Source organism: Nerophis lumbriciformis, linkage group LG10 (genome assembly GCF_033978685.3).
Source record: "Nerophis lumbriciformis linkage group LG10, RoL_Nlum_v2.1, whole genome shotgun sequence".
NCBI lineage: Eukaryota > Metazoa > Chordata > Actinopteri > Syngnathiformes > Syngnathidae > Nerophis > Nerophis lumbriciformis.
The window spans coordinates 21173307-21188191 of NC_084557.2; the positions used below are offsets into that span (position 1 = coordinate 21173307).

The 14885-nt window shown below is 42.6% G+C and overlaps 1 protein-coding gene across 5 annotated transcripts in view; it reads right to left on the bottom strand.

The window, feature by feature from the left end:
- Window positions 1-908: 908 nt before the first annotated feature.
- dusp8a (dual specificity phosphatase 8a) overlaps window positions 909-14885 on the bottom strand; it is an 82725-nt gene continuing 68748 nt past the window's right edge. For all 5 annotated transcript variants that reach the window (XM_061970028.2, XM_061970029.1, XM_061970030.2 and 2 more), the window contains 4 exons: window positions 5101-5267; window positions 4820-4979; window positions 3025-3148; window positions 909-2818 (listed from right to left, as the gene is read on the bottom strand). In XM_061970028.2, coding sequence (XP_061826012.1) covers window positions 1633-2818; window positions 3025-3148; window positions 4820-4979; window positions 5101-5267 — 1637 coding nt within the window. In that variant the 3' untranslated portion in view covers window positions 909-1632. The remainder of the gene's footprint in view (window positions 2819-3024; window positions 3149-4819; window positions 4980-5100; window positions 5268-14885) is intronic.

Below are 14885 nucleotides of genomic sequence, written 5' to 3' on the forward strand. Positions count from 1 at the left end.
TCAATAGCAGCAAGACTCCAGGGCTGGAGATGTCATCATAAAGGACGAGCCTTTCAAAGGAATTCCCCTCCCCAGCCTGAAATAGCGAGAATAAAAAGAACCACAAGAAGAAGTTTGTATTTTGTCACGTCTGTATTTTGTCTCATTTTCACAAAACTCGTACAGGGGAAAGAAAGAAAAGCCTTTCAATAGAACCTGAGGTATTTTTTTTTTTTTTTTAGCATCAAGCAGCCTAAGTGTCAGGATTTTCTTTTAAAAACTCATCAGTGTTCTTCCATGTCGCTATTTACAATAATAATAATAATAATAATAATAATAATAATAATAATAATAATTCAATAACAACAGATTTAGCAAATGGGACAGCCTGCATCGTATTTTTTTTTAAAATTTTTACATAATATTATAAATAATGCTAACAACCATTTTAAAAACACGTAGGAGGGATTTCGGGAGCGTTCATGATTGAGTCGCGGGCAAAGAAAGGAATTGTAAATAAAACGCCAGTCGTGGGTCAAAAAGACAACACGGTGATAATAAATAAGCATCTGGCTACAGGTACACACTTTCTCGTGGTGGACGTGGGTATAAATCCAAGCAGCGGGGAAATAAAAAGAGAAAGTGAGGGTGCTTCCATGTTGTGCTGACGTGTGCTGGCCTTGGCTCACTCAAGCATCCCCTGAGAAGGAAAGAAAAAGGTGTGTGTGTGTGTAAAAAAATAAGTGCATACAGTGTAGGGTGTGTGTTGTGTGGGAAGGGACTTCTATCAAAAACTGTGCGTACGCTTTGCATAAAGTCGTCGTTATACATGCAGAAAAAAGGGTTAATACGTTTAAGACGTCCCGCCATGCTGAACAGAAAAGTGCATCCAAGACATAATCACTCCCCCAAGAAAGGAACTGCACATATTGCTTGCTTGAATCCGTGTGTATTTGTATGTGTTGTATAAATACCATACAGCAAATAATAAGAAAAAAATGAAATCAATCCACAAACATTATATTATTTCTCATTACCAGAATGAACAATAAATTAAAAGCAAAATAAAAATCCCGTTAAAATTGCTATACATATATATTCATGTTGTATAATAAGAGTTTTCTGTTGCCAGCCTTTCATGGTGCATGCTCAGTGGTGACCACTAGTGGTGACAAGGAGCAAAGGCAGGGAGGGTGCGGCTGACGCGCCAAACAAAGGACAGGCTGTGCTTTAGGGTGACTGGTGAGATGCTGAGGTCTTTGTTTGGGAGGCATCGGTTTTGGAGGAGAGCGGAAGAGTGGCGTCGACGTGCTTTGTGCCGTCAAGGCCTCCGCTAAATGTCGAGGACAACGTTAGGATGAGCTTTTTGAGGCTGTCGGACCATTCCGGCGCAGATCACGAGTCCTGGGACCAGGGCTGCACTGGTGTCCGAGTTATTCTAGAAGATGCAACCTGACACACCTCAAAGGTTCCGGTGCCTGCAGGCCTTTAGAGAGTTCAATAAGGTTCTGGTCAGCAGCTCGTCTCTGTCCAGCTTGCTAACCTTTGCTCAGTCCGTCTCTCACTCGTAGTCTTGAACGCTGCCTATGAGGGGGAAGAAAATAATGTTCTTTCCCCCTGCAAGCAGGTGTGGACAGAGTTGTCCATTATGTGTCAGGATACCTCAATGATCTCAAGGCTCCCCGAGAAACTTGACTGTTTTCCGATCTTCCCCAGTTCTTCTCGAGAACGCGTCTCTGAGATGACCTCCTCGAATTCCATCTGACAGCTGCGACGCTTGAACTGCTTCTCCGCCGCCGACCCGCCCACATTGGGCACATTGGAGGACGACGTGAAGTCTCGCTGCTTCTCCTTGGGAGGTTTGTCCTGTAACCGCACTCCCTCGCTGCACCCGAACGCCACATATGCCGAGCTGCTCCCGAATCTCAAAGAAGGCTCGTTTCGCCCGCCGTCACCCCCGCCGCCGAGCTCCATCTCGCCTACTTCCTCCGCCCCAAAGTGCCAGGGGGCGTCGGTGGTGGGGGTGACAGGAGTGACGGGGGTGGTGGCTTGGACGGTGTCTCTATGTTTGGTCCACATGGCCTCGGATCCAACGGAGGGCAGTGACAGAAGCAGGGAACCTTTTAGGTTCTCATCCATGCTTGGACTCTTCTGGTCCAGAGACAGGCTGAGGGATTGGGATAGCTGTTGCTGGAAATGGGCTGGTGAACTTCCAGAGGTGTGCTTGTGTTTTCTTCTCAGTCTGGATGACGAAGAACCAGGCCGATGGACTCCTTCGCTTCCTCCGTGCCCCAGACCGCCAACGGTGCCAACACTGCCAGGCGAGGGGAAGGGCGAGTCAGAAGAGCAGGGACTGTTCAGGATGGGGGACTGGGAGCAGACGCCATTGGAGGTGCCTGTCTCTGGGCTGTCCAGTTTGCACAGCTTGGGGACATCTTCAGAGTGTGTTGGTGCCATGCCAGCAGAATGTGGACTGTTAGGGGAGTACACAGATTTAATGTCCAGAGAGAAGGAGCGTTTCAGACGGTTGGTGTCCATAATTCTCTCTGCAGAAAGGTGCAAGCCATTGAAGCCTTGCTGGAGGGAGGTGGGCAATGCTATCTTGGGCTCTGGCGGGTTTTCTGCCACCAATGAGTCATAGTTGCTCTGGAGACCGTTCATCTCGAAACACGAGTTGACCCCGTTAAGCTCAGCGTTGATCTTGGAGTTGCTGTCTGACATCTTGTCATCGGCGCTGGAAGTCAAAGCTTGGAGTAGTCTCAGTTCTTTCTCAAACTCCAGCAGCTGGCCCAGGAAGTTGAAGTTGGGGGATATGGATGGTCTTCGGTCCTTCACAAACCTGGCAGAGGGAAACACAGTTTGACTGCATTAGAAAAGGCAAACAGTTTGATCATTCTAGTTAACGGTTTGGCTGCATAATCCTGCTCAGCCTGACGAGGCACAGCCTTTTGTACATAACCTCGAGCACCTCTACCACTTCTCAGTTCTTGTCTTACAATAATCAGTTGCGTCTTTAACACACTTGACACCTTAGAGCAAGTTTACCTGTAGGCGTCATCTGATGACAGGCCCATTGTCTTCATGATGTACGCGATGGCGATGGTCGCTGAACGCGAGATTCCAGCCAGACAGTGCACAATGACTCTGCAGTTCGACACCTTAGCTTTGTCTGTCGGAGGAAACCAACAGGTTACGTTAAGTTGCGCACTGATCCACACAACACCAGCAGCACAAAGTCGGGTGACAATCGACTCCGACTGTAAGAAGGCTGACGTTTCCTGGAAAAAGATCTGCTGTGTACAGTATGTACAACATTATGTGACCTTACATGATTATAAAGCTGGGTTTGAACAATTTAAATAACAACTTTATTGATACCAAGGGTAGCGTCAGTATTCGCTTTGTTTACCAAATTTTTCGGACTACTGTGGCTTATGAAACGGTGTGGCTAATTTATGCATTTTTCTATAATCACGGCCATAATGTTTTGTGTCCAACAAATACTTTTCATATTACGCCAACAGAGACCCTGAAAAGAAGTGTTATTGTTTGTGTTATGGCACCATCTTTTGGACGAGTTCACTAACTGCAGGTGCTGCGGGTTGAAAATGTACTTTTCTGTTTTGTTTATTGAACCCTAAGTATAAACATCCATAGTGTTCCTGCTCGAAAGGATTCTTTATTCATCACTCCAAGCAACGGTTTAGAAGTTTTACAATATAACTAGAACAACCCATACTTACTAAACCATCACGTGTGATGTCTATAGGTGTATTTCCATGCATATTTGTACGTTCTCCATGCAACCTCTCGGGGTTGCAGGTGTGGCTGTAGCTTATCCCAGCTGCATTCAGGTTCTACCGTAATGTAATCAAGCTAGCATTCTTAGCATTAGCGAAGATTCTAACACGTTTACAAGTGTCTGTGTTAGTAGTATTACATTTCAATGGCATTCTTTTTGTATAATTTCAGTTATGTAAATTCACCAAAACATCACCGTGGAGTTATTGAGTCTGTTTAGCTGATTGGAGAGCTAGCTTGCACAGCTAATGGGTCCATGACGATGATTTCTGTTTTGTTTGATCAGCCGTTTTACTGGAATGTCACAGGCACTGTTTGGAAACTATTAAGGTATGTAAATAAACATTTACAAAATATTTCGTACTGGTATATATCTTTGGCTTATATATGCTGCGGTGTGGCTAATATATGTACAAAATAAATACCGGTGAGCTCTATAGCCCGGAAATTACGGTATGTTTTATTTTTTTATACATTTGCATTAGTGCTGTTTTAAAATTTTGATTAATCACAATTATTTGCTTGTATAATTTAAAGGAACTTAAAAAATGAGCCCACCATTTAGACACAAATGTAACGCTCTTGTCAGAATGTCATACAGGAGTGTTATTTTAATGCACTACATGTATTTGTTCAAAACACACCCGTTTTATTAAGGTTTATTTTGAAATGTTATTTACCAACTGGCACACCAGTCAGAGTCCCCCCACTCATATTTCCACTGACGTATGAACTGACCTGATCACTGACCGTATAGCGCCCCACTTAAACCCCATATAGCTTTCAGGTTACCATGCAAAGGGTAAGGTATAAGAGGATGGGTGGTCAAAAATAAACTGCAACATTAATCTGTGTTTATACATGATTCATGCAATTTTTGTATTTAATCATCAACCGAGTTGTATTGTTCACAGCATTCCATGCATGACCTTAAAGATTGTCAAGTCAAAAGTAACAGAGTGGCTGATACTACCCTGTGTTCCCTTGATATCGGATCGATACCAACATTTACTGTCCACATGATAATCTTTCAGCTTACCAATAAATTCGTTGGTTTTGTCCAGCCAAGGAAGCAGTTTCTCGCAGTAGTTGTCATTCACTGGGATGCGCATGAAGTGGCTCTCACTGATGAAGTCCGGCTTGGGGCAGGTGTTGCTGGCGTTCAGCACGTACGTAATACCATTCTGGAGCATCAGATCCTGCACACACACACGTCAACATCACATCAGGTTGCAGCCTTACTTAATTGAATCCAATTCAGCATTGCCGTTACATTTATCTCAATTATCCCATTTGTTGCTGTAGTAGAAGTCCACAAACCTTATTGAGGACGTCTTTCTGAGAGCCCAGGTAGAGGTGTGGCAGGATGCGGGTGGGTCCGACATTAGCCACAGGCAAGCAGGGCTGGGACAAGCTCATAGGAAGAGCAGTGGCTGGCTTCCCTTCACACAGGCCGGGGAAGCAGGAGGAGAACGCAGCAAAGCCCCCTGCATAAAAAGAATGACAGAATCGCTTAGTTCCTCTAATGGTTTCCAACATATCATGCAGCATAATTGGACTCCTGCAAGGTCTCCGAAGTCAAATAAATCCGCCACCATTAGCTGAGTAAACAACTTGTAGACTTCCAGAGGCTACCATGTCTGAGTCCTGAGAAGACTCTCTCTTGTTCTTCTGTGTGAGGTTACTGCAGGGTGGCCAGGAATGTGCTTGTCTGGCCCTTTAAGAGGCAGGCGGCTCCACTTTTGGCATATGTGTATATGTGTGTGTGTGTGTGTGTGTGTGTGTGTGTGTGTGTGCGGCTCTGTTTCCTGCATGAGCTCATGTCCTGCAGAAGTGCATTGCGTCAGGCTGAGGGAATGAGAGAGGCCACAGGTGCAGGGCCAGGACAGAGGCCCAGTAACATCCCGCTGACTAGCGCACAGTGTGACCCCTTGCACACACACACACACACACACACACACACACACACACACACACACACACACACACACACACACACACACACACACACACACACACACACACACACACACACACACACACACACACACACACACACACACACACACACACACACACACACACACACACACACACACACACACAAACAAGGCACTAACACACCCTAAAGAGTCAACCTGAGAACACACACTCCTTCACTCTCAATGATTCTCAACAGTTCTGTGCAAGAGTCTGCAGCCTTATGGTTGTATAACCACAGGGGAAGAGGTGGTGTGTGTATATTGTGTGGGTAATGACCTCGTAGAGAAAACTAGGGGGATGCTTCTAAGAAACTATCGAGATTAGCACTTAATCTTGTTTCAGACGGACCAATCTGGGACACAGTGCGCATGTACGTCCACAGAGCTAGAGGAAGATGTGACACCAGTGTGCAAAAGATGCACACACGGCAAAGTGCTGCTTGAAGGGCACACACACACACACACACACACACACACACACACACAACCACCCACCCACCCACCCACCCACGCACGCACGCACGCACGCACGCACGCACGCACGCACGCACGCACGCACGCACGCACGCACACAAACACACACACACACACACACACAGCATCATGTCAGCAGGACTCATTGTAACAAAGTAAAGCAGGTAAGCAGAAATAATTAAAAATGTGTCAACTAAGGCAAACCTCCGACTCCCCGTGGTTGAATTAATTTAGTCCTTTCTGACTTATGAATGTTGTTACAATGTTGGATAAGCATCCGATCATACGGTTCATGCATTTTGGCGTGAGCTCGCGCGCAGTTTTGGATGCCTCGGTTTGCGTCCGGCGACGTTGTGACGTGACAGCGAGGCGGATGTGCTTATTTGGACATTAAGTAAAGCTCTCAGCCAGAGAGAGGGAGGAGCTCCTCCTCCTTCTCCTCCTCCATGCTATGAGGAAACACAAAAAAAAAGGTCAGATAAATATTATTTTCATCTAACCTTGACATGTGCATAATAACGCTGACGTGCAACATGCAGTGACATAAATGCTGCTAAATGCAGTCTGAATCGATCAGAGAGTGTGCAGGTGTACCTAATATATTGACTGGGTGAATCTATATCAGGGGTGTCAAAGTCAAGGCCAATTATCTATGGCCCCCGGGATGATATTTGATTAGTATTAGAACCGGCCCGCAGGCCACAGCCACCTGCTGCTGTTTTGCACGCACCGTAACTTCATCAGTGTTGGCGCTAGGAATGTTCAAAATGGGGTTCCAGGGACCCCATCAAGTCACAAAAATAGGGTCCCACAGTACATTTTTGGGTTCCCACTTTTTTGTAACCGTTTTGAAAACAAATGCATTATCCTGTTATATGTCACATTCTATATTGTGTTTTGGAAAAAGGTTGTCATAAACATGACTTAATTCACAAAAAAAATAACACAAAAGAAAACAAATTTTTATTCATAAATGTATTCAGTCAAACATTCATTCACTTTCTTCTTTCCTTCATGGATCTAAACTTTACCGCTGCAAGTATATTTTTGATTGTAATATTTTCAGAATGTGTTTGTTCTATATTTGGCCAAAGTAAGACAAAGAAAACAATCTCAAGTTGTCTTTATTTTTTAGTTTTAATGCCATGATTTTAATAGTCCGGCCTGAGCTAAAATAAGTTTGACAGCCCTGATCTATAAACTGATTCTGAAGTTTATTTTCGATCATGTCTGAAAAAAATAATAGCGGCGACAACTTCAATATATAAATTATGTGTACATTTTCAAAAGGTAAGACTAAGAAAAACTACACTATAAAAGTGACTGTGAAGCAGAATTTACGTAAGATTTTCACCAAAGCAATATATATTTTGTCTAAGACCACAAGGAAGTGTTTTAAAAGGAGCTTAAAATCATTGTTCAGGAGAACTCTGCCACTTTAAGTGCTATGTGGATCTCCTGTCAATCTGCTGCTATTAATGGCAACCAGCGGAGAGATGACATCAGTGCTCCTCCCGGCATGAGGGAGTGAGGGGATGAATGAATGCGGAACAAATGATAAGATAAGTGGTTTGTAAATATGACGCCATATATCATCTATTCGGCCTCGCGCAGTCTTGCCCCCGGGATCCTATAGTTGCTTGCACTGTACTGGAATGCAGAGGCAACTAAAACAACAGGAAAACCGGTCATGTCACACAGCAACCATTTCCCTTTTCTACGTGAGAACACTGTTGGAGAGTTTGTTAGAAGTACACAAGACAGGACGTTCCACAGTGTGCACACAAACACACACACACAGTGTGTATATTCAGCACGAGTGTGGGGAGAAAGTGTGTGTTAGGAAGTGAGCTGGACACGCTCTTCTAAAAATATTCTGGCCATTACAATTATATGCGTGTCTGGATTGACTGCAGTAAAGCTGACCTCATGCTGGGCTGGATAAACATGACAAACCACTCCAAAGAATGAGTGACGGGTCCAGGAATGTAGCGCCTCAATCAGAGATAAGAGACGTGCAGCCCGTGTTGTTTTAGAGGGCTGAAACGTGACGTCAACCCAATTACCAACACCTCCCTGCTCGTCAAACGGACGTTGGTCACACAAGCCGATAGCGTGTTATTGTCACCCTGTCACCTGACCTTCCTCCCTGCTATGAGTTGTCATGACAACGAGGAAAGACAGTGGTGACAGCTGGCTGGCGGCGTCCCCCCCTTGTGTGTTTTCTGGATACTATAAACACACGACGCTGTCAAAGGAACGCACATACTCCCTCACGACTACACTTGAATAATTACTATGATTACACATTTTTTTACAGTAAAATACTGTCTTCAAAATATACTGTAACAATACAAGAAATTACTGTAAATTACGTTAGGCTTATATTTTACAACAATTAACTGATATTTCACAGTAAATTACTGTAATCAAAGCCCTCGTAGACAAGAAATTACTGTAAAGCTACCGTATTTTCCGGAGTATAAGTCGCACCTGCCGAAAATGCATAATAAAAAAGGAAAAAAAACATATATAAGTCGCACTGGAGCCCGGCCAAACTATGAAAAAAACTGCGACTTATAGTCTGAAAAATACGGTAAATTGATTTGTCTCTTAAAGGGCAACTGCATTTTTTTGGGGAATTTTGCCAATTGTTCACAATTATTATGAGAGATTAAATGATTCTAAAGATGATAAAAAACGCTTGCAAAATGCAGCTAATGGGAGTCACCGTTGTAGCCTTCAAAACCCCCCATCAACATTCATAACAATATGTAATATGTACAATATTTACCGAATTTTGGTAATTTTATGCATTACTGGAACTTATTAACGTTTCCATAGCAGCGCACTTCCGACATGTGTGTTCCTACTTCCGGAAACAAACGCGGGTGTGTTTTACTCATGGCATATATGACTGAAAACTTAATTGAAACCAAAACAATATTATTTTTGGTTAAATGGGGATTCACAACCTAATCTTTTTGAAGCTGAATATACGGAGGATGAACTGCTGCTTATAGAAGCGAGCACGAAGAAGAGACTGAAATGTTGGAGCAGACGGAAGCCGAGAGAGTGAGGTTGACGTGACTTTGCGCTGTAAATGTGGAACTTGGAGCCGAGCTATGCCCACAAATATGCCGTGCTTACCTAAAATCAACTTGAAAAAACTTGCCTGGCCAGCTGCACTAAACAGACAACTGTCCATCGAGTGAGTCACACTTTATTTTGGTCATGATACACATAGTACGTCATGCTTGTTATTACAACTACAGTTCACACACTGTCTGGCTCGCTGTGTACAAACAAAACATGAATGTGGGCTAATACTTTACAGATACTGTAATATGATTGTTTTTAGTCAGTACAGATTGGTGTCCTATTGCATTGTATTGTGCATTACAAACTCATAAGCTATTCAGATGCTGATCTCTTGCCGTAACTAGCTTACGACTAATACCGTAGCATGTCATCTTTGTTGTAGCGGTGTAGCGTGCAAGGACGGGAGTGGAAGAAGTGTCAAAAGATGGAGCTAACTGTTTTAATAACTTTCAGACTTTATTAAAATCAATAACGGAGCAGCTTCTCCTCATCCGGAAACAACAACAAGGCCGGAATGTGTCCCGCAAAAAAACGTCTGATCGGAACTCTAATAACTAAAGTTCCTTGGGTGAATAATGTAAACTCACTACACCGGTATGTTTTAGCGCTTTCATGGCGAGTTTACTGACAGATATAAGTAAGAACTTTACACTACTTTATATTAGAAATGGCAACAGCGGAGGATGAATACCACATAACAAGAAGATAGAGAAAAAGAAGAAGCTTATCGACTACGTCGTCGGTACGGACTACAAAGGCGGAAGCGCGCAATTTTTCAGGATTTATGCAGTTCCCAAATACAAATCAGCAGGTACCAGAAGGTAAGAAAAGTTGCTTTTGAATAATATTGCAAAACAAAACGCCAGGTAATGTCTTACCTTATACACACACCATAATAATACTCCTATGTTTGCTCCCACAGTGGAGTGTTTTAAGTCTCGTCTTAAGACCCACTTTTATTCTTTGGCTTTTAACACTACATGAGTTGTGTAGTCCTCTGTTGTCCTCTGTTTTTTTAAATTTTGATTTCTATTTACTGTTTTAATTGGTTTTACCCTTTAAAATAGTTTTTAATCATATTTATTTTTATATTGTTTTTATATTGGTTTTATATGTATTTATTTGTTCTTTTTATTCAGTCATTGGCGGAGCTAAGGATAATATTTGAATATTGTTTTTAATATTGTTGTGCAGCACTTTGGAAACATGTTTGTTGTTTAAATGTGCTATATAAACAAAGTGGATTGGATTGGATGTTTAATGCGCCGATAATCCACCAAGCTCAGCGACTTCATAGCTTACCAAAGTCGTACTTAAACATTTTGATAGATTTTTGAGCGCCGTGTGTAATGTTCTACATTCTCAATGGCACATATAACATGTTGGTGTTGTTTACTTGAGTGATATTGCCATCATACCTCTTACCATGAAAATCTTATGTTTGACTGCCATCTACTGGTCACACTTATCATTACACCACATACTAAATAAAATTGCTTCGAGGTCGGTGAGCAAAACCAGAATCATTCCGTACATTAGGCGCACAGGGTTATAAGGCGCACTGTCGAGTTTTGAGGGGAAAAAAATGATTTTACGTGAGCCTTATAGTCTGAAAAATCCGGTAATTATCGTCTCATTTTCGCCAGGGAAAATAGGTTGTTATATGATATGCATCCATTCATCCATTTTCTACAACTTGTCCCTCTTGAGTTGTGAGGGATGCCGGAGTCTATCCCAGGTGCCTTCGGGCACCCTGGACAAGTCGCCATTTCATCTATGATGAAAATTAGTAGTCAACAAAATTAACACTTGTACCTGTAAAATCAGTTATAGTAAATTGATGTAAAGATATTTCATAGCTGGGAATTTACCACAACACTTTTTGCAGTCTACCCATACGCACACAGACTTACATCCATCCATTTTCTACCGCTTATTCCCTTTGGGGTCGCGGGGGGCGCTGGAGCCTATCTCAGCTACAATCGGGCGGAAGGCGGGGTACACCCTGGACAAGTCGCCACTTCATCTATGATGTAAATTAGTAGTCAACAAAATTAACACTGGTACCTGTAAAATTACAGTTATAGTAAATTGATGTGAAGATATTTCAGGTGGAGACTTGTTCAGGGTGTACCCCGCCTTCCGCCCGATTGTAGCTGAGATAGGCATCAGCGCCCCCACGACCCCAAAGGGAATAAGCGGTAGAAAATGGATGGATGGATGGATATTTCATAGCTGGGAATTTACCACAACACTTTTTGCAGTCTACCCATACGCACACAGACTTACAGTCTACGAAAAAAGATGACACGTGTAACAGTCCTGATTGAAGACAAAACCCACTCAAACACACTGAGGACTCATAATGAGGTCATTTGAAATACCCTGTGACACACACACAACACAGAACACACACCCGCCCAGCTGTCTCCCAACATGACATCAGAAGGTCAAGTGGGAAGGATTAGTTCATCCTCAGTGCGGTATGATCACCAGCCAAGCATGACATGTTTCTACTTTACACATCAACACATATTTGTGTAGCGCCAATATCAACAACTGCTGCCTTCTACAGAAGAGTGCATTCTAAATACTGCTGAACCTTTTTTTTTTTTGACGCCGTGCACTTCTGGAAAATACTGTCAGGATGTGACGAACCCAGCTGTGAACACACCGGGTCTAAAAAGGCGACTACAGATCCGGGAAAAGGGGGCAGTGTGTCGCCAGCGGTGACTTCCTTTTTCCCCACCGTTTCATCACTTATGCAACTGCCGTTTCACTCCCTCCTTCCCCAGTGAGAGTGGAGCTTTTCGTCATCCGTCATTTCTTAAAGCAAACGTACTTATTAGTCACTTTCAAAGAGGGGATCTGGCTATACAGAAGTAGCAGATGTTTGGATCCCAGTCTAAAGACGAATGCTCGACCATTCTGGACAGAGATACACACCACGGTTCTGAATGTTACATCATCACTCCCATTTACAATGGACTGCTTTATCAATGCAAACTTCTCTCCCGTTCAAGCCCCTCTATGGCTTTCAGTCTCCCGTTAATGGACACATACACAAATACACACACAGCCTGCAAGCATTGGTCTGCGTGAATGGCCACCCCGCACCCCACCACAGCACTCCTCTTGTGGTTCATATCAGGAGAGACATGACGCCATCCTGTGTGCCCCTCCAGCTGTCCCCTCAACCCTACGAGGGTACATTAGCATTTCAATGTGTGCACCCCCACCTTGCCCCCCCGAACATGACATCATTACACACATGTCCCCCTGGGCTCCACAAAGGCTTGAATTGCAGCCACAAGAAGGGATGAGGGTGTGTGTTTAGAGGGCACAGTGGGTGATTGATGTCTGATTGTGTCAGAACAGTTGAGATTGACAGTCCACAGGGTGATGTCATCGCTTTTCAAGTAGGCGCCGAGTTGAGACTGAAGTGTCCTCCTCTATTTAGTGAACAGAAATGTCACGGTGATAAACTGCTGTTTTAGGATGATGTAATACAGGGGTCTCCAACCCAATTAACTGGGGGCTGCCTGGGTGACCAAGTATTCCCTTTAGAAATACGTTTTAACCACATGACTTCATTTGTTAACTACCTCTACCAGCAGCTATATGTAGGCCTGAATTGATCATAAATGTGAAATTGAAAAAAAAAGTATATTGTGACACTTTTGAGACATGTCCCCTGGCTTACAGGAAGTTGCCATTTGTGTTGCCCAATTGTTGCGCTTGTGTCTAGTGGGGTTTAAGATAGACAAAATATATTAACTACTGTATTTAAGCTGCACCCACTAAATTTTAGAAGGAAAAAATGCTTTTCTGTATATTAGCCGCAACCGATTATAAGCCACAGTTATGTATATATATTAGGGCTGCACAACTAATCGATTAAATCGATTAAAATCGATTATAAAAATAGTTGGCGATTAGTTTAGTCATCGATTCGTTGGATCTATGCTATGTGCATGCGCAGAGGCAATTTTTCTTTTATTTTTTATAAACCTTTATTTATAAACTGCAACATGTACAAACAGCTGAGAAACAATAATCAAAGTAAGTATGGTGCCACTATGCTGTTTTTTTTTCAATAAAATACTGGAAAGGATAGAAATGTAGTTTGTCTCTTTTATCCGATTATTTATCGATCAATCGAAGTAATAATCGACAGATTAATCGATTATGAAATTAATCATTAGTTGATTTACACAGAAATATTCTGTAAATGTTTATTTACATACCTTAATTGTGTCCAATTGGTGTCTGTAATATGGCAGTAAAACAGCTGATCAAACAAAACAGAAGTCATCGTCATGAACCCACTAGCTGCGGAAGTTAGCTCTCCAATCAGCTAAACGGAATCAATAACTCCAGGGTGAGGTTTTGGCGAATATACTGAGGAATTTGTGAAACTGAAACAATACAAAAAAGAATGCCTTTTGTAAGTTGATAATATTAACACAGACATTTGTAAACATGTTAACATGTTAGCTTGTGCTAACGACGCTATCTCGATTGCATTACGATAGCAAATACTAAATATGCATGAAAACAATACTATCTTGGTAAGAATGAATTATGTTAGTTGTAAGGTAAAACTTTGGTGAAACGTTGCTTGGAATGATGAATGAAGAACCCACACGAGTAAAACGCTATGGACGACTAGTAGACGGAACTTATACTTTTGGTTTTAAACGGAAGGAAATACTGTGGACGTTCACAACCCGCAGCTCCTGCAGTGAGCGAACTCGTCCGAAGGATAGCGTCATAACACAAACAATACCACACTTTTGCAGTGTCTCTGTCAGTGTTTTATGAAAGCTATTTGTTGAATACAAAACATTACGGCCGTCAGCGAAAAAAAATCCACAAATTAGCCACACCGTTTTATAAGATGCAGGGTACAAAGCGTAGGAAAACGTAGCGGCATATAGTCCGTAAATTTGGTATTAACCGTCTCGGCTAATACTGGGTAGTATAGGGAAGTTAAGTATAGGGAAGTTAAGTAGAGGAAACCCCCGATGCAATGAAGTCTGCTATAATCAAGACTGCCATGCGGAATGTACTAAAATAACATTTTCTGGGAATACCCCCCCAACAAATATACTTTCCTATTAATGTATTCATGTTACACACGTGAACGTACAGCACAGGATTATGAAAACACGTGTGTTTTTGTGTGAGCCTCATGGCTCAGTGTGAAATGGTGTTGTGTTTGACACCTGCAGTGCACGTTGCACACACAATGATAAGATAATCTTCTCAAAAGTGGCTAAGAGCACAGAGTTGGACTGCAAAAAAAAAAAAAAAAGGCAAGAAGAAAGAGAATGCCGCTTTTGAGACAGTTTTACATCTCAATGACCGCAGGCTGAAAGAGCATGAACACGATGTCAAAGCTCTCGTTCCCACCCTCAAACCTTTTTCTTTCCTCTTTACTCTTCATTGCATCTTCATGATGTCATACTCCTAATCCTCTTCCTTCTTATTATTGCATTTCTAAATGAAAACTGTTGGCAGGATCTTCTCAATGTGTGTGCAGAT